The sequence below is a fragment of the Macrotis lagotis genome, chromosome X (assembly GCF_037893015.1).
Source record: "Macrotis lagotis isolate mMagLag1 chromosome X, bilby.v1.9.chrom.fasta, whole genome shotgun sequence".
Lineage (NCBI taxonomy): Eukaryota > Metazoa > Chordata > Mammalia > Peramelemorphia > Peramelidae > Macrotis > Macrotis lagotis.
Window position 1 is genome coordinate 384,040,968 of NC_133666.1, and position 20,069 is coordinate 384,061,036.

Here is a 20,069-nt window from a genome sequence, read left to right on the forward strand (position 1 = left end):
TGTATAATAGTCAAATCTAATCATCAGTTTCACAGATTTCTCTTGAATGCCATTTCTATGTTGTAGTCATTAGATCTTGTTATTCATTTGTCTGTGATTCTAGTATTGCCACCTGAAATGCCAAATAACTTTATTTTTTAATTTTTAATTTTTTTTTAGTTTTTTTGCAAGGCAATGGGGTTAAATGACTTGCCCAAGGCCACACAACTAGGTAATTATTAAGTGTCTGAGGTCGGATTTGAACTCAGGTACTCCTGACTCCAGGGCCAGTGCTCTATCCATTGTGCCACGTAGCCGCCCCCAAATAACTTTAAATAGAATCTTTTCTCCCTTTGTAAGTGACCAGAAGGATTTAAGAATTTTTATTTTGGAGTTTTATTTTTCTAAGTTGGAGAGAATTTATCAGCTGTGGGAGAAGTTTAATTTCCCTAGTCATTTTCATTTCTGGGGAATGGTATATTCCTCAGTTAATCTTTTACATAATGAACAAAAAACATTTAGGCATTCCTGGAATTAAATGAAAATATTTTTACTCAGCTTTTCAGTTCCATCATACAGGCATTATTTCATACTTTAGTTAGAATACTAGAGATCTTGTTCTTTCTAATGTCTAGTGTGAAGTTTCATGACCCCATTAGTTACAAGATAAAAACTTCATCAGATTGGGAACAAAATGATGGGAATTTTTGAAAAGTGAATTATAAAATATTTTTAGTGAAGTGCCATTTTATTTCAGTTTCCAAATTCAGATCCTAGAGGTGTTATCAACTATACCCCATGCCATTTTCCCAACCTTCTCAAGGCATTCATTTAATACCTGACTCATAGACTTTTTCATCTGATTTCCTACCTTTACCACAGAGGGTTTTCTAATTCCTTAATGTCCTCAGCTCTTGTGATCTACTTCTCTTTTCTACCTTAGTTACATATAGGGTGGGTCTTCCTAGATCTCATCCTTGCCCATTAGGATTCCATTTCCACATTAAAAAACTTCAAATTTCCTTTATCAGGTTATAACCAGTATTTGTCTAAACCGTTACCTCTGCTTTCCCTTCTTATACCATCCCCTTGTCTTGCTAATATTCATATTTGGCCATACCCTTGTCTTGGTTTCTTCTACATATTCAGTTAGTTCATGCTGTAACAAGACTTGAGGTCCTGAAATTCATACCATGGAAAAGCACTCAAAATGATGTTAGAGGCACTCACAAACTTCAGTAATATATTTTAAAAAAAATAGGAATCTAATAAAAACTGTAGTAGTTTTATACATGTTAAATGGTTAAGATTTACATTAATACCTACAGTAAACAGTTGTATTATATACAACTTTGGGCTGATTCTGATCTTTCAGTCCTGGGGTTTTTGTAATGGGGTTTTATCAGCCCTCTTCAGCCCACAGCTCCTTGAAAAAGACCTGAAGTTTGCTTGTATGTTAGTGTTGGAAGGATTACAACTTTTAAATTATTATGAAGTGGTACAGTTTTCTCTGTTTTCTTCATATTACTTTTGGATTAAATAGCATATAAACAGAAGATTTGTATTATGTTTAATACAATAATAATAATATCAATCACACTGGAAGAAATTTGTGTTTTCAAAACAAGCTTTACTTTGATTTCCTCAGCTGTAAGTTGCCTTTGCATATCCTTTGACCATTTGTCAATTGGGGAATGGCTTGGTTTTTTTGAAAATTTGACTCAGTTCTCTATATTTTAGAGATGAGTTCTTTGTGAGGAAATCAAAACAATCCATAGTCATATGAAAAATTGCTCCAAATCATTACTTACTGGAGAAATGCAAATTAAAGCATCTCTGAGATACCACCTCACACATCTCAGACTGGCCAATATGACCAGAAAGGACAATAACCAATGTTGGAAGGGATGTGGGAAATCTGGGACACTAATACAGTGTTGGTGGAGCTGTGAATTCCTCCAACATTTCTGGAGAGCAATTTGGAATTATGCCCATAGGGCAACAAAAATGTGCATACCCTTTGACCCAGCAATACCACTACTGGGCCTATACCCTGAAGAGATTATGAAAAAGAGTAAAAATATCACTTGTACAAAAATATTCATAGTAGCCCTGTTTGTGGTGGCAAAGAATTGGAAATTAAGGGAATGTCCTTCAATTGGGGAATGGTTTAACAACCTGTTGTATGTATGTCATGGAACACTATTGTTCTGTTAGAAACCAGGAAGGATGGGAATTCAGGGAAGCGGGGAAGGATTTGCGTGAACTGATGCTGAGCGAGATGAGCAGAACCAGAAAAACATTGTACACCCTAACAGCAACATGAGGGTGATAATCAACCTTAATGGACTTGCTCCTTCCATTAATGCAACAACCAGGGACAATTTGGGGCTATCTGCAATGGCAAATACCATCTGTATCCAGAGAAAGAATTGTGAACTTTGAACAAAAACTATTACCTTCAAATTAGAGAAAAACAAACTTATCTTATATAATTTTGCTCTCATACTTTATTTTTCTTCCTTAAGGATATGATTTCTCTCTCATCACATTCAACTGAGGATCAATGTATACCATGCAAACAATGTAAAGACTAGCAGAATGCCTTCTGTGGGGAGTGGGGGGAGGGAAGCAAGAATGGGGGAAAATTGTAAAACTCAAAATAAATAAAATCTTAATAAGAAAAAAAAGCCAAGCCTCACTGCAGAACTGACTGTATTTTTCTCTGCTCCTGTTTCTACCCCACATGTGCTGCTGAATGGAACTCTAGAAAATCTCTAGAACAAATCTAACTGGGACCATTACAAATATTATCTAATCTCAGTTGAGCCCTTACTTCTGCTCAATAATGCTTTCACTCCTCCCTAATTATCAGCCTTTCCAGTACATCTTTTTATCTCCATTTAAGCCACACCTTCCCCTCTAGAGCAAATCTGAGAACCTTTCTTCTTGTCCTTACAGCTCAGTACTCTTTGAATTCTTACCACAATTTCTCCTTTACTTTTATCTTTAAGGTGAAGCTCCACTTTTAATCTTGATCTTATTCTTTCTTATCTTCTCTGGCAGATTGTTCCCTCTCATTCCTTATATTTAATTTTCAGTCTTACCTTTTCTATGGTCTTTTTCTCTATTGACCAGAGACATGCCTATAACCCTCCATACTTCTCTGTGACCTTCTCAGGACCCTATCAGCCCTCCAATTCATACTGTATGCACCTTGTTTAACCTGTTAGATTGTGAATCCTTTGAGATCAGGAACTTTGTATATATCTTGGCACATGGTGAATGCTTTGTAAAGATTATTGACTTGACAACTCAAACCATCCTCATATTTGAACTAAACTAAAAAGAATTGACCTTTTTTTCTAATTGTCCCCATTTCCTCAGCTTTCACATGCTTCTCAACCCTATACAATTTGGTTTCCAAGCTCATAAATTTTAATGGATTATCTTTTGTTTTTCCATAATTTCATTTCCCACTGAATCTTTTCCATCTTCCCCCTCCCAGAAAGAAATGTCTTATTAATAAGGTTTAAAAGCAGGGAGGGGAAAAAGTTCAGCAAACTCAGTATTTTGAAAAAAGGTCTGACATTATAATCATTGTTCCATACCAATGTTCCACACCTTTGTAAAGAAATGGAGTCAAATGTCATCTCATCTCTCTCCTTTCTTTAGGGGTCCAAGTTATCATTATTCTCTCTTTTTTTAGTAGAGTATAATACATGCATATATCTATACATAGATGTATGTATATTATAGTTTTTTGATTAGGGTAAGGGGGTTATTTACAAAATCTGATGACCTTTTTTTTCAGTTTTCATCCATCTTGCCCTTTCTATACTATAACCCTTGCAACCTGGAAAATCTTTCCTAGATGACTTTTCCTGATGATCCTCTCTGAAATCCTCCCCTGCTTCTCTGAATCTCCTTCATCTCTTTTGCTGATTTATCATCCATATCATGTTTCCTAAGTACGGGCATATGTTAAGGGATCTGTGCTGGGATCTCTTCTTTTATTACTTTTCATTTGTTAATGTCATCAGTTCCCATTTGTTTAGTTACAGATAATCTCAAAATCTATATTTCCAGGTCTAATCTCTTGTGAGTTTCAAAATTCACACATTTCAACCTGCAAAAATGTTTTGACCTAAATTTAATCAAATCTAAAACAGTTAATTAACTTTATCCCTAAATCTACCTGTCTTCAGAACTGCTCTGAGTTCCTCCAAAGGTTCCTCAGTCCTCTCAGACACTCTGATTTGCAGCCTCGATGTTGTCTTCCACTCTTGGTTTTTCAGTTTCAGTGGTGACTCAGTTTGGGCTTTCTTGGCAGTTATTGGAGTGGTTTGCCCTTTCCTTCTCCAGCTCATTTTGTAGATGTGATTTTGTAGGGTGTCTCAGGGAAGATTTGAACTCTGGAAGAGAAGTCTTCCTGGCTCCAGACCTGTACTCCACCTCACTGCCCTCAGACAAAACCCTGTCTTCCTGTTCTCCTGACCTGTGATGCACGTTTCCATCTTCACCTCAGGTGCTTCTTTCCAAATCTGCCCCAAATGCCCTGCCCTCCCCTCAAGGAGTGTACACTTTTACAGTAACCTTGTAGGCATTGTATGGTGTGGGTTTTCTCCAGTCAGATGCTAGCTGTTAAGCAGTAGGTGCTTCATAAATGCTTGTTGACTGATTATCTCTATTCAATAAAGTAGATTCAGCTCTTTGAATTTGAGAAACTGCTTTCTTGAGAAAACTACTTCATTACTACCCTGTGCCTTTGACCAAAAGCAGAGCTTCAGGGAGTCTCTTGGTATTTGGACACACCTCAGTATCCCCTAAGGGTATCACTGTGATATGGAAGAGTACCATGATGTTGGTAAAGATCACCCTTAAAGGAAAGCTTATATTATCCTTATACTCCTTTTACCTAGGTAGGGAGGTGTGTTATAGTACTTACAAGAGATATCTGAAAAAATGTTGAAAAAATTTTTTTTAACAGTTTTGACATTTATAAGTGGTTTTAGTTATCAGGTAATATGACTTATGTATACCTCGTCTTTCATCAATATTGATTAATAATCGGGTACTCAGTTGTATAAAATTTTCAGGAAATGCAACCTAAGAATTATAAAACAGATCCTAACATACAGATTGTTAGCATGACACTGATTGAGCTTTGACTTTCTGTTAACTAAATTGATAAAATTGTAAGATCACTATAAATACCAGGTAAATTTTATTTTATTACTGGTGTGAAATATGAATTGTCAGGATAATTTCTGCTGATAGCAACAAGGTGAGCATGGATAACTGATTTCTAGAGCACATTTAACCATGAAATTTCAGAATGAGAAGGGTATTGAGAGGTCATCTGCTTCAGTGCTGTCACTTGATAGATGAGGATCCCACAGTAGGAGAGTGAGGTACTGAAACCAGTTTAGAAGGTTGGAAGCTAGAAGTTGGGAATGAGGACATAGGATATAAATTTTACATTAAACAATGAAACAATAGGAGTCAAAGAGCAAAGAACCTTCCACCCTTTAACAAGGTTTAATAGCATTAAAAATTACAGAATGTTTATGATTATAAATTTTTTTATTCATAATTCTCCATATCATCTATTTCCCAAGACTTTCTGTACTTTTTTCCTCATTATCTTTTAAGTCATTGTTCGTTGACTTGTTATTGATTTTGCATCTTGTCCTTATTTCCTCCTCATAGCATCTTGCAGATAATACTTAATAAATGTTGAAATAACCCTTCATAAATATCACTTGAACTGAAGTGGAGCCCGTTTTTTTCCCCCCAAAGTCCCCACAGATAGCAGCAAGCCATTTAACACTTTTTTTATTCCTGGTAGTTCTGAGGAACTCTATCCCTTTCTTACTGGTGTGCCATTTATTTATTTATTTGTTTGTTTGTTTGTTTATTTTTGGCTAGTTGATATAATAAGATAAAAGCAAAATGTCCACAGGCTAACACGTAATACAGGCTATTGGAGAAGAGTATGATTCACTTGGACAGAGGTATAGTTCCATATAAGAAGTACTTGTTGAATGTTTCCTGCTCAACCTCCTCCATAGGGAAAGAAGAAAAAGAAGGGAAGGCTAAGTATAAGCTTTCTTGTGTCAGGCATTGTTCTAAATGCTTTACAAATATCTCATTTGTTCTTCAAAAAACCTACTTATGAAGTAGTTGGTAGGCAAGCAGTTCTTTAAGTGACTTTGCTAAAAAAAAAGGCTGAATGTCAAGGGTCTTCCTGACAACAAACTCTGCCTGTATAATCCACCTCTATAATCTATAGACTGAATAATTGGACTTGGCCATTCACTTTGTAGCCCCTAATCCTGAAGTCAGAAATATGATCATAACTTCATCATCAGGAACTTTATTTAGAAAGTCAGGTAGTTGATGACTACTTACTAAAAAATTAATCATGTTTTTTATACAGGCACATTGGGAGGTATTTTATTATCCAAAAAATCAGAGCCACCAATTTGTGGAGAGCATTTACCTACCTATAAGGTAAATGTATTCTTTTTCTATTATTTTATGTTTTTGCAAGGCAAATGGAGTTAAGTGGCTTGCCCAAGACCACAAGGCTAGGTAATTATTAAGTGTCTGAGACCAGATTTGAACCCAGGTACTCCTGACTCCAGGGCCAGTGCTTTATCCACTGCACCACCTAGCCGCCCCTTTATTATTTTTAAATAGGATAAAGAGAGGGCCTAGACTATAATTCCATTTGTATGATTAAATAAACTTTGTTTTTTTTCTCTCCTCCCTGAATTTAATACTTGATTATATAGGAATCTCAAATTAGCTTTTGAGAGTAAATTGGATCAAATTTTACCTAGAGCCCTTCACACTTCCTTGGTCTTTGCAGAGGTTGTTGCTTCAGTTACTAAAGAATGGACCAGTGATAATCCTAGCCTTTGGGAAGGGTTTTGTTTGTTTTAAGCCTGAGACAAACTCTCCATGTGAAAACTCTTTAATTTTGTATTTGCAATTTTCTATCTGAGAATTGCTTGAGAGCTCTGAGAAGTTCAGGGTTTGGCTTCGGCCAGCCTAGCCAGGATGGGTTAGAGGTAAGACTTTGAATTCTAGACTTCTCATTCCCAAGCTTTCTGTCTCCCAAATCACATTGCTTTAAATTAAAAGATAAAAGAGTCTTCTTTTAAACTGATCTTCTGCTCACTTTGTGCATGAATATTGAGAATGATGGAAAAATGTGTTCTTTTGAGCCTATTTCATTCTTTAATTCCCTCAAGTTTCTCTTTAGTCTGTCTCCTTGAATTTAGAGGATTGGGGTGTGTGTGTGTGTGTGATTAAGGAGTGTGTGTGTATCTTTGTGTGCATATAATAAATTCACTAAGATTTTTGAAACACACACACACACACACACACACACACTTCCTGAGGGACAGTCTCTTGCCTATGGTCCCAACCCCAGTGGAGAACTGGCTTTGTTTTGCCTTCTAGTCACCAGTCTCCATTTTTTCCCTTATGTTAATAAGTAAAAATTCAGATATCCAGCTGTTTTATTTTTTTTTCCTATTTACTATTATCTTTGTTTTTGTAAGGCAGTGGGGTTAAGTGACTTGCCCAAGGTCACATAGGTAGGTAATTATTAAGTGTCTCAGGTTGGATTTGAACTCAGGTCCTCCTGACTCCAGAGCCAGTGCTCTATCTACTGCACTACCTAGCTGCTCCCTATTATCTTTATAAAAAAAATTAATAATCACATTTTCTGAAGCTTTTTTGTAGTCTTGAACCAACTAGCAGATTTTTTGCTATAGAGGAAGAGAAAAATAGATATCCTCAGTTCCTGAAAGATAGGGAAACTACCTAGTAGTTCATGTTTTCTAGAAACTTTTTCTCAGAATTTTTCAGATAAAACCCACAGATTATTGCCTTTAAAAGTTCATAGTCACAAAAATATTATGCACCTATACAAAAAGTTATTTTGAAATCTTTTCCTTTTCCTTTTTAGGAAATGAATCCCTATAACCTCTTTTACCAGTTAATCTTCTTCTTGATGAAAGTGAGAGGTTTTGATGTCTGACTGCACAAGGAACACCCAGCTTGTCTTGAAATTTAAGTATATTGGTTGCTATGTAAAAACTTTCTGAGAGTACTGTCATTACTTCAGTTTGGCCATCCCTGAACAGGTTGTGACAGGATCCTACTGCCTGCCAATTGAGTTTCAGTGTGAGTTTTTATTTCCCTGTGCTGAGGTCATATCTCAGTCTCTGCTCCACCTAAGTTTTTGCTCTGCCATCTGTCTCCTCCTGGGATCATGTAAGAAATGCTACTAACCTTGAAGGTTTGGAATATCCTTTCTGAAATGAAAGTTATCATAACAGCCCCAGCTTTAATCTGGCAGCCATGGAATACGTTGATGCCAATGTTTTTTAGCGCATAGGACAATTAGAACTGCCTCTTTGAACCAAAGGTTCCAAGAGCTGACAAGAAAATAAAGATGCTTATGTAATAGAATAAGGAAGTCTGATTTGGAGGAGGATGTACTTGGGTGAATGCCCAGGCATACATGCATTGCCTACCTCCCACCCCTCAGCCCCATCCCAAGGAACCAGTTGCTTGAAAGCTTAGTGTTGGACACCAAATCTGATCTCAGTCACTAAAGGAGGGACACCAAGAAGAAGGCAAAACAGGATTGAAAGTCACAGTTGGGTTTGGACTCAACAGGAGATAAACTGTAAGATAGACCCAGACTTCTTTTGTCTTAAGAACTGCTCTATCCTTTTGGAGACCTTCAGATCAGTTAAGATGTCTGTAAATCTGTCAGATCCCAGGTGTTGCCTTGAGCTAATGAACTGTCCATTTTAAAGTCTAAATCATTTACTTGTGGCCATGGGAAAATACTTCTTCATACTATCTACCTAGTTTCTCTTTGAACTTTTTAATAATAATAATAATAATGATAATGACAATGATAGCAATAGCTAGCTTTTATAATAGAGCACTTTATGCCAAACACTCTTCTAAACACTTTACAATTATTATTTCATTTGATCATCACAGCAATCCTAGAAGACAGTCACTGTTACTATCCTTATTTTATAGAGGAAGAAATTGAGGCAGACAGATCCAGGGCTGGATTTGAACTAGGGCTGTGCTCTCTCCTTTGCCCCTTCTGGCTGCCCCAGACTATATTGGCCGCCCCAGACTATATTGGCCGCCCCAGACTATATTGGCCAGAGACCTGTACAAACTATCCTAGGAAATCTGAGTTCTAACACTCATGCTGGCTCTTTAGATATCTGAACAAGTCTCTTTACCCAATCTGTTCTGATTTCTTTCAGTCTCAGCCTCTATCATGGGCATAGGAGTTTGTCAATTTTGAATTTAAGCTCCTTTCCTTTCTGTAAATGAGGAAGGAAGAGTAGCTGTGGTCTAACCTCTACCTGCTGTTCTAGCAGCACTCAAAAGTGTAGTCTGCTATCATTCCCAATCCCTTAAACAATGGAATATTAAAATTTTCAAGATATAATTCTACATGGTATCTTGGAAATGGTGATAGATTTAGAGTCTGGAAGATCTGGATTCAAATTCTATTTCAGACACTTGCCTGCTGTGATTCTAGGCAAATCTGAGTCTCATTTTCCTACTCACTGGCCTCTGAGGTCCCTCCATGCTCTGGGCCTGTGAGCCAGTGAAAGAGCGCTGTACTTTTAATCTGGATAGTTGGATTCAAATCATGTTTCTGGTATTTTCTGGTTATATTACCTTGCTGCAAATCATTTTCCTTATGATATTATCCATATCATACTTTTGTATGCCCTCCCTCACTGGATTATTGTAAGGAAATTGCTTAATAAGCCTTAAAAAATACTATATAAATAATAGTAGCCCTAGCTACCATTTACATAGTCCTTTAAAAATATAAAGCGCTTTCTTTTTGGTGGAAATTATGAATAAAGTGCTTTCATCTGATGACATATCACCTAGGTCAAGGAGGAATTTAAAAATCAGATCTGAATACATGGAAAAAATTGTGGCTGACTTTAATATGCTTTGACTCTGCTGTTCCCCTGACTTGGAGAAGGCTGTTTCAGTTCTCTGGGCCTTAATTTCCTCACTTGGAAAATGAATGAATTGGACTGGATTTTCTTTAAGGTTAAAGTCCTTTTCAGCTCCAAGCCTCCCCCCGCCCCCCCTTGCTGTGAAGCTCGATGCTATTCTGGGACAGAAAGGCTGTAAGGGGGCTGCTAGAGCCACCAAGGTTGCTATTTGTTTGTTATAGTTGTTCAGGCATATCTGACTCTTCGTAATCCCATTTGGGATTTTTCTTGGCAAAAATAACTGAAATGATTTGCCATTTATTTCTCCAACTCATTTTACAAATGAGGAAAGTGAGACAGGTAGGGTTAAGTGATTTGTCCAGGGTCTCACAGTTCAACAGTGTTTGAGGCCAGATTTGAACTCAGAAAGATGAATCTTCCTGATTTCAGGCCCAGCACTCTGTTCACTGTACCACCTTGCTATTTGTTTAAGCTCTGTCAAAATGTGTATATTCAGGTGATTGAAGCTTATTTGGAGGAATTTTTTTGTATGGTACTTTTCCAGGGAGAATTATGGTTTTTCACAGACACAGATTGTAGTCACTTGGGTTTTTTTTTTAAAGATTTTATTTATTTTGAGTTTTACAATTTTTCTCCTAATCTTACTTCCCTCTCCCACAGAAGGCAATTTGCCAGTCTTTACATAATTGTAGTCACTTGTAAAAAAACTTTGAACAAGCTTTAGTGTTGCTTGATGTGACATAAATATATAGTAATGTTAATTGAGTTTATATTAGTGTTAATATTATTTTATTTTGTTAAATGTGCTAACTTGAACGAATGAATGAGTGGAAATTCACTTGTGGTTTTGGTTTAATTCTAGACATTTTCTATCCCCTTTAAATTTATTTCTGTACAGGACTTCAGTGCTCTTGGTAGTATAGAGTCGTGCCTAGAACAGAGGAAGTGCTTCATTTGTCGATACAACTTGTCTATTGTGTCATAAAAATTATGACAGCTCTTCTATTCCAGTCATGAGACTTGCCCCAAAGGAGTTATGCCAGATTAATTTCCATGTTTGTGCATGTAAAAGGAAAGCCTAAGATGCAGTCTCTCTCGCCTTAGGTAGCTCTCAGTGAGGTAGTAGTAGTAGTAGCTGCTGCTCTAAGTTTGCAGAGCACTTTACACGTCTAATTCATTTACATGTCTAACACAATTCTGTTATTGAATATGGGCTATATATATAATGATGCAGTAATGTTAGCTTTTAAACAGATTTCTCTCATATTAATAGTGGATTGGTGAGATATATACATTGGGGGGGGGGGAATCATTTGCTAGTGTCATTACCACTGGCCAGTTAACAAATAAATGGCTTGATGTTGAATGTTATTCTCTTTCTTAGGGTTGGAAGTTTACTTCCCAGTTCTAAGGATCATGGGAACATAAATTATAGACTTCAGGATAGAAGGAATGTTGGAAGTAATTTAACATAATACATTCATTTTACAAGTGAAGAAACTGAAGTTCAGAAAGGTTAAGTAATTTGCCCAGTGTCAGATAGTAAATTGTACATCTAGGATATGAACCCTGAGCCTTTTGACTTTAAATCTAGTCATCTTTTCAGCCAGGATTTGTAATCTTTTATTTTTACCTTTTGTTGTTGATTCAGATTTTTAATGGCATTTTTTTTCTAAGCTCAGTTTAGACTTAGAGAGGTTATAAAATAAATAAAAGGCAACAAAAAGAGAAAGTACAATCTGATTCCCTCCCCCATCCCTCCAGAAGATTAACAAAGAGGCTTTTTTTTACCTGAAGTAGAAGAATGTGAATGTAAAGCAACTGTCAGGATCTTTATATGAACAAGTATGACTCCAGTCTTTTTCACATTTCTTTCAATCAGAGAATGCCTTGCTTTCTTGTTTTTTTTTAAATCACCAAGTAACTTGTCAATGCAGAAGAATTAAAAAAATAAAACCTATATTTTCCTTTTGTTTCAGGAAAGCCCCATAGCACTGGTAGCTCTGAACGGATTCAGCTCTCAGGAATGTACAATGTGAGAAAAGGGAAAATGCAGTTACCAGTGAACCGATGGACAAGACGCCAAGTTATCCTGTGTGGAACATGCCTGATTGTATCATCTGTGAAAGACAGCTTGACTGGAAAGATGCATGTCCTTCCACTAATTGGTGGAAAAGTAAGTTATGTTTTTTAAAAGTTCCTTAGAAGGTAATATACAAAGATTGTACTTCTGAACCATGTTCAAAAGAAGACTTAAACTGAGTAGATTCTTGAAAAATGGTGATATCTTCTCTCTTGATCCCTTTTGTGACAATCCCATTGCAGGAGTGCTTAACTAGTTGGTTGATTTTGCTCACAGAAGAATCCTTTGGCTGATTTGATATGGGGCTTTAGAGAAATGAATCTAACTTAGAAAAATGTCAAGAAAAAAAATCAGGTAGTATTTCGTTGATTTGAATTCAAGTCTTGCCGACTCTAGGTCCAGTGCTTTCTCCTGTTTTACCAGGAGATCATGCCTATACCTTTTGCCTATAGCTCTGCAATACATCTTTTGGAAGCCCTTTCTGTCCTGACACTGTCATCATTCTAGAGCAAACCTTTATCCTCTCATGCCTTGATTACTGCATTAGCCTGCTGCTGAGACTGCCTGCCTCAAGGTTCTCCACCCCCCCTCCAATAATCTATCTTCTACCTAGTTGTTTAACTCATCTTAATAAAGTTCAGGACTGATATGTAAGCTTTAATAATACCCTATACCTCCAGTATCAAATAAAAAATCCTTTTTGGCTTCTTTAGTCCTTCATCACTTGGTTATTTCTTACTTTGTCAGTCTTACTCCCCTTGAGGGTAATGCCCTGCCATCCTTTGACACCAACCTACTGCTGCTATATCTACAACATGCCACACTCCTAGGTACTTTCAGTGATTGTCCCCCTGTCTCTCTCCTTCCTTATTTCTGCCTCCCGACTTCTCTGTCTTCCTTAAAGTCTGAACTAAAGTCTCCCCTTCTTTAAAAAGCCTTTCTCAGGCTTTAATCTTAGTGCCTTCCAAGCTCTGAGATGCTTTCCAATTTATCCTGGATAACTCTTGTTTGCATGTAGTAAGCACTCAATAAATGCTTAATAAATAGTTGATCAGCTCACTACTCCCATAGCCACCAACCAATATCAGCTCCTACCTTTACTATAATAGTTTTCCTAATCTGTCTTCTTGCCCTTAATCTCTTATTCATTCTCTATATTGCTATCAAAATAATGTTTTTAGGAATAGAGACTAACCATATTATTTCTATGCCCAAAACATTTCTGTGACTCCTTTTAGGATAAATTATTTCTTCCTCAACTTGATATTCTCCTGTGACTGGAATGTAGCTCCTCTGTATTCCCCTTCAAGACCTCATTCTCTCAACTTTTCTGCTGCCATCTTGTTATTGTTCTTTACCTCCTCCTAGGTAATTCCTTAACTTTGTACATATTTTATCCCCCTCTAGAAGAAAAAAAAAATCTTAAGGGCAGAGATTTGTTTTATTTCTATCTTTGTATTCTCAGCAAAGGCCCTTAAAATTCTTGATTGAACTGAATATCAATTTATTTTTATGTTTAAATGATGTGAGATGTAATTTGACTCTGTGCTCATGGGCAGATTAAGAGGTGAAAATGGATTGTTTACAATGGAGTGAGAAAGACATTGAGCAAGAGACTTCCTTTGGCACATTCTCTTTGGTATGTATGAGTATAGAGGAAGTTGAGAAGAAGAAAAATAAAGAAATCTAATGTTACTAAAAGTAATAGTTTTCAGTTGGTAAATATCTCATCCCTTGACACTTTGATTTGAGAGGAATAAGATAAAGAAGTTCTTTTGCCTAATTTTTTTTGTAGCAAGAATACATTTTTTAAAAAGCCATTCTTCCTCATTTTACACTGTCTAAAATAGTTCTTCCTTATTTGATAACTTTATATAATTTGAATTTATTATTTTCAGGAGTTGGCTGTGTGTAAAGTGCATTTTTTTTTTAACCTTGGTTCTTGGAGATTTTGATCCTAACCCAGTTCATACTTAGCTTCAAAATGAGGACATTTATTGGATCAATTTAAACTTTTTTGTATCCTCACTCTTGAAACCAGTCCTCTTTCCTCAATGTATAATTATGTAGCTAAAGGTTTTTAAGTGGGTACTACTCTAGGAACCAGGTATCTTTAGATAGATTTTTGTGAACCTAATTAGCAATATTAGAAGAAACAGAACTTGTTAATAAAAATTTAAATTCTGTGTTTGACATTCTGCCGGGTTTAAAAAAAAAGTCAATTTTTTCTCTTGTATATAAAGTTAGACATCAGCATAGACCACAATTAGTGTATGTGTTAAATACATTTGGAGAAATGCAATTTCAGTCACGTAATATGCTAGGGCTTACTATTGTGTGGTCTTCCATAATTGAATGAACTGGGAGTTAATAACTTCCTTTTTTTCCCTTTGGCAGACCTTGTAAGACCTGTTCTAGGTAAGCTTTTTAGTGATTAAGTCTCAGTCTTCTAAAAGCCAGTTATTTGAGTTGATTGGGGTGGGGGGTAGCAGGCACAGTTCAGTTTTTGCAGTGTAGTTTTTCAAAGTCGCTTTCCATTTCCCTTTAACTGTACTTTGGACTGAATCCTAAAACAAGAGGATATGGTTTTGCCTCCTCCCACATAAAAGAAGAAATCTCAAACCATGGTTTGGGATAAACTTATTCTTCTGTCAAGCCACCTGTATTCATTAGGATGTACTACTGTGGTTTTGACATTCTCCCTGGTGAGGTGTACATTCTTTGTCTACTTTGGCCACTGACAGGTACTAGATAAAATCTTAATAGAACTAATATTTAGCTAAACTGTAGTCAGTAAATGTTTCATAAGGTTGATAAACATTTATTCAGTATAAATTCATTTTTCCTTAGAGCATTTTCAGTTTCTCCTTTCAAATTCTCTTCAATTAAGACATTCGTAGATTTTTGACTTTTTTGAAACATTTGTTACTTTTTTTATTTTTTGCTTTTTAATGTTTTCCTAATAAATGCCCACTTGAAAACCTGACTTATTACAATATTTTTATATTATAGAGGGCATAGATTTTTAAATTCAGGAGTTTGTAAAAAAATTGATTGTTCAGTCTTTTTTCAGTCATGTTCAACTCTTTGTGATTCTGTTTGGTGTCTTCCTGGGAGATACTGAAGAGATTTGCCATTTTCTTCTCCAGTTCATTTTATAGATGAGGAAACTTGAGGCAAATAGGATTAAGGGCCTTGCAGGGTCACACATCTTTTAAGTGCCTTGAGGTCAGATTTTGAACTCAGATCTTCTTGACACCAGGCTTGGCACTTTTAAACACTGTACTATTTAGCTGCTCTTTGTAGAAATATGTATTTAAAATATTTGGAAGGATTCTTGGTATGTATACAATTAAAAAACACCTAGTGTTAATCAGTATAACATTAAAGAATATTCCGTTAAGAGGAAGTGAGAACCCCAGGACTTAGTGGATAGAAGGGGAGGACACGGAAAGGTAGTGTTCCATGCAGAAAAAAAGAGGAAGAGCATTTCATCAGCGATAGGAAAACTCCATGGAAAAGAACCTGACCCCCAGCAAATCTTTTTTGCTAACCTGAGTCATTTACAAGGATAGAAGAAATGGAAATCACTTACAGAACTTTAATTCAATTTAACAAATATTATAGGTAAGTGAATTTTTTTTTTAAAGATAGATCTTGATCATTCCATTCCATCTGTGCCTTTTCATTCTTTGAGAATTTTGTCCTTGTCCTTCCAAAAGCCTCCATAGAAGGGGTCCATCCATAGTGCTAAGGACAGCCATCCTTTACAACTCTTAAGTTTCTGGATTTCTTGTTAAATATAGGTTCCAACTGTGAGTCATATCTTTATTCCTAATCTACCTTGCTTTTTCTTCTAGGTTGAAGAAGTAAAGAAGCACCAGCACTGTTTAGCCTTCAGTTCCTCTGGACCTCAGAGCCAAACCTATTACATTTGTTTTGATACTTTTACAGAGTATTTAAGGTGGCTTCGACAAGTATCCAAGGTAAGCAATTACCTCCCCCCCCCAGCCAAAAGTTTTGTTTAGACTCTAGAGTGGCTAGTTATAACCCTACTCTTAAATCACCTTCCCAGTCCAAAATCAGAGTAACACACATGGATTTGTTTAAATAATGCCAGTGGTTAACAATTCTGAAGTTTTTTTCTGAACTAAATGTTGGCGATAGCCTCAGTTTGTTGTTTGTATCTTATGCTTGCCAGGTTTGTGATTAAGAGCTTATTCTTCCAAGTACCTAATGGATGGGTTGGCATTGCTATTCTCAGGTTATAGATAAATAAGGATAATGTAATTGAGAAGACTTAAGTGGTTGTCCTTGGTTAAGACTGAATCAGAATATCTGTTTTAAAAGCCTCTCTCTAAAAATCTAATTCTGACTGATTTCCTATAAAATATTGGATTGATTTTAAATGGAGTATGAGATTTCCTCCTTCTCACCTTAGTTCTCTACCTTACAAATAATTTACTTTTCCAGCTCTCCTCTTTTCATACCATTGATTAGATGAAATAGCTGTTCAGAGTCAAGATGAAATCATAGCCTTTTGAATTCACATTTTATATATAGGGGGAAAATGTTTATTGTAATTTTTTTTTTTTGCTTCGCAACATCCATAAAATGAATTCAGGTACTTTAAATACTTTATGTGAAAGGGTGGTTTTTTCCTTTTAATCTAATGATGTTTGCCCTTCTTTGTTAAAGAAGACCATGACAATCAGGGTGGTGATGCCATGACAAGCAATGGAATTGGGTTTCAGTGAGGAGTGCTTGTACTAAATCACCAGCCTTACATTCTTCTTCAGAGCCATCTGGGTCCAATGATCAGATATGAAACAGGATGACTGAGATGGCCCCAATTATCTGGTCAAGATTTTTTTTTAATTCCAGTGAATTCTGTCTCTGCCATTCTCATGGCCACACTCATGATTAAGAGGTGGATGTTAGGGCCAGTGCCCAGTCAGCAGCAGGAAAACCTTTTTATTTGTACTGTAAACAGCATATGGAAAGGGTTGACTTCTACTATCAAAGAGAAATCATCCCACGAGAAGAGACAAGGAGCATAGATATACAAACATATTTTGAGGGATATGAAAATTTTGATTGCCAGCTTAAAGTAATATTTTTACTAGCAGGATGGAATTAGGACCACAGATTCAGACCACCTGCCCCATTTTATCCTTTTTTGGACAAAATGGAGGGTGACATGCTAGCTAGTAGCCATAATTTGGACACATACATTTGAGTATTAGACTTTTATTTGCTTTATTAGAATTATAGAGAAATCCAGGTTTTGGTTCCTAGATCTTAGACCTCTAAATAAATCTTGAAAAAGAAGGGCTAGTGAGCACTCAAAGGAGGAGAATAAGATGATAACCACCTAGAAAGAAGTAACTCTGGGATTTCTCTCTCAGCTTCATTTAAAAACATTTAAGTGTCTAATCATTCAAGTTGAAATAACAGAAAATCACTTTGTGAATTCATTTTGTTGGAGAGAGGAACAGAGAGATGGTGTCAGTGAATTACTTTTAATAGGCTAACCTAGCCTATCTTCAGTCTGGTTTTCCAGTATTATTCTTTTTTATTTTTACATCCCGCATTATTTTCAGCTTTTCTAGTAAGCATTCAAAACTTGTCTTTTGCCTGAACTTAGTAACCACAGCATCCTTCCTAGGTGATATCATGGGAGGGAGGGAGAGAGGGTGGGTGAAAAAAATTTCTTCTTAGTTGAGAGGCAAGGGAAATAGGTGAATAAATACGGTATCTGGGCTAAATTGTCATTCTCTTCCCCTTAGTTAACAAAACCCCTCCGACATTTGGGAAGTCATTATGATTAATAAAGGGGGAATAGACCAAGGAAGTTATGTCCTACTATATCTGTATTTTATTTATATACTAGTTTGAAAAAGGGTACAAAGACTAGAGAAAGATCCTGCTTCAAAGATTGACCAGGATTGAAAAATGCCCTTTTTCCTTTCAGGAGACCTTCCAATTTTGTGACTTATCTCTTTAGTTGTCATTCATTTTGGGGAAACGCAAGAGAGTGGAAGGGTGTATATTTTTTATTTAATGAGTCTTCTCTGTTCAACTTCCCTACGTACTATAAACTGTACTTTATTATATGAAAAGTATTTTAAAGTTATGGTAAAATATTGCCAAGTTTATGTTTACCAGGAAAATAGTAATCTTCTCCCTAAAAAGAAAACAAATATTCACAGAATGGATTGCCCCAACCCCAGAATGTCTGAAGAACAAATCATTTTGTTGATACAATTCAAAAGGAAAGCAACCAGAGTGTGGAATGCTAAATTGGATCTCTGATTTTTCAAGGACCAGGTCAACTTCCTCTAGAATAACAAAAAGAAAAACCAAACCCAACTAAAGGATGTTTTTGAAAAATCCCAAAGTGTGTGGCTAGCTAAGAGGCAACTTTTAGTCTTTTTCTGTTTATCCTCCTAAGTTTTAACTACAAGTAGAATGCAATTTCCCCCCAGATATTTTAATTTCATTTGACTATATAGTATACTGATATATAATTGTATAGAGACAGAATTATGGATTTGGGATTAGTATGACTTGAGTTTGAATTATGTCTCAATTACTCACTACCTGTGAGTCCCTTCCAAACCTCAGTTTCCTCACCTATGTATTGTGAATAATAATGCCAATTGCTTCAGAAATTAATGTTATCAAAAATAACATGGAAAGTGCTTAGTTGACATTTCCCTATATTACCCAGTCCAGAAGTACAGTGACCACTCACTGGCCTTAATGTACTGTTACTCAGCATGGAGGTTTTCACCTCTCTTCCTTAGGCAACTTGGTGACCCTCCACCACTTCCAGGGATTTGCCATCTTGGTACCAGACTTAATATTAGTTCTGCTGTAGCTCAAAACATTTATCTGAGACCACAGAGATGAACCCCAGGCCCTTCTAAAAAAAGATGCATTTAGGCAAAACCAGCCAGTACTATGAGATGAGAAACATACTTCATTAAAATCTGTTTTGTGGGACCATCATTGATGTTTAACTTCTATGGAGAACTTGTTTCATTTGCGTTTTCCTGTTTATTGTACACCTAAATTCTGCAATCATAGAAAGAAGCTAGGTAAGAGATTATTGCCATTCGATTGCTGATGCATGCCCTCTCTGCCTCCACAGTAAACCTTTTCTCTGTTTATTCAGCTAACTACCTTCACCTAAATCCTTGTCATCTCTTCCCTGTATGATTGCAATGTTTTCTTAATTAGTATCCCTTACTCAGGTTTCTTTTTACTCCTAATAGCAACCAAAATGATTTTATCTGAACACATGGAGAATGACTCCTATAAACAGTAGGAAATTACTCCCTTACTCATTTAAACTCCAATAGTTCCTTCTTGTCTCTAAAATCATATATGATAGCCTCTTTTTTTAATGCCCTTTACAACCTATCTCCTATATAACTGTCCAATCTTAACTGATTATCTCTCTGTTTCTAATGCATTGCCTTCCCATCTCCTTTTTGTCTTTGAATTGTACATCCTCCATATCTAGTATTCACTCTCCCTTTACCTCCACCTTACATAATCCTTCACTTCCTTCAAGATGCAACTTAAGCACATTTTTCTAATTAGTTTTTCCTGATTTCTTCAACTGCTTCCTCCCTGGCAAATATACATTTATGTACATGTACCTTATATGTATGTGTACATATAATATGCATAATATAACATGTACCTGCATTTAATAGCATCTGTAATGTAATATACATTTAATATAATTAAAATGTATTTGCATGGTACTTTCATATTATGAAGATGTATAATATACATTTATATGTAATTTAGAATTATTTAGATAAAATAATTGAAATGTCCATACTTTTGACTGATAGGTGAAATTGTTAGATAATGTAACCCAAGAGATCTTTGATGTTTTATAAAAAAGTTTCTTTAGACACTAAAATTATTTATAGCAGCACTTTTTGTATTAA

At 35.9% G+C, this 20,069-nt stretch overlaps 1 protein-coding gene across 1 annotated transcript in view; it reads left to right on the top strand.

The window, feature by feature from the left end:
* PHLPP1 (PH domain and leucine rich repeat protein phosphatase 1) overlaps positions 1-20,069 on the top strand; it is a 294,885-nt gene that overhangs the window by 129,265 nt on the left and 145,551 nt on the right. The window contains 2 exon segments of the mRNA XM_074202041.1: positions 11,996-12,192; positions 15,960-16,085. Coding sequence (XP_074058142.1) covers positions 11,996-12,192; positions 15,960-16,085 — 323 coding nt within the window.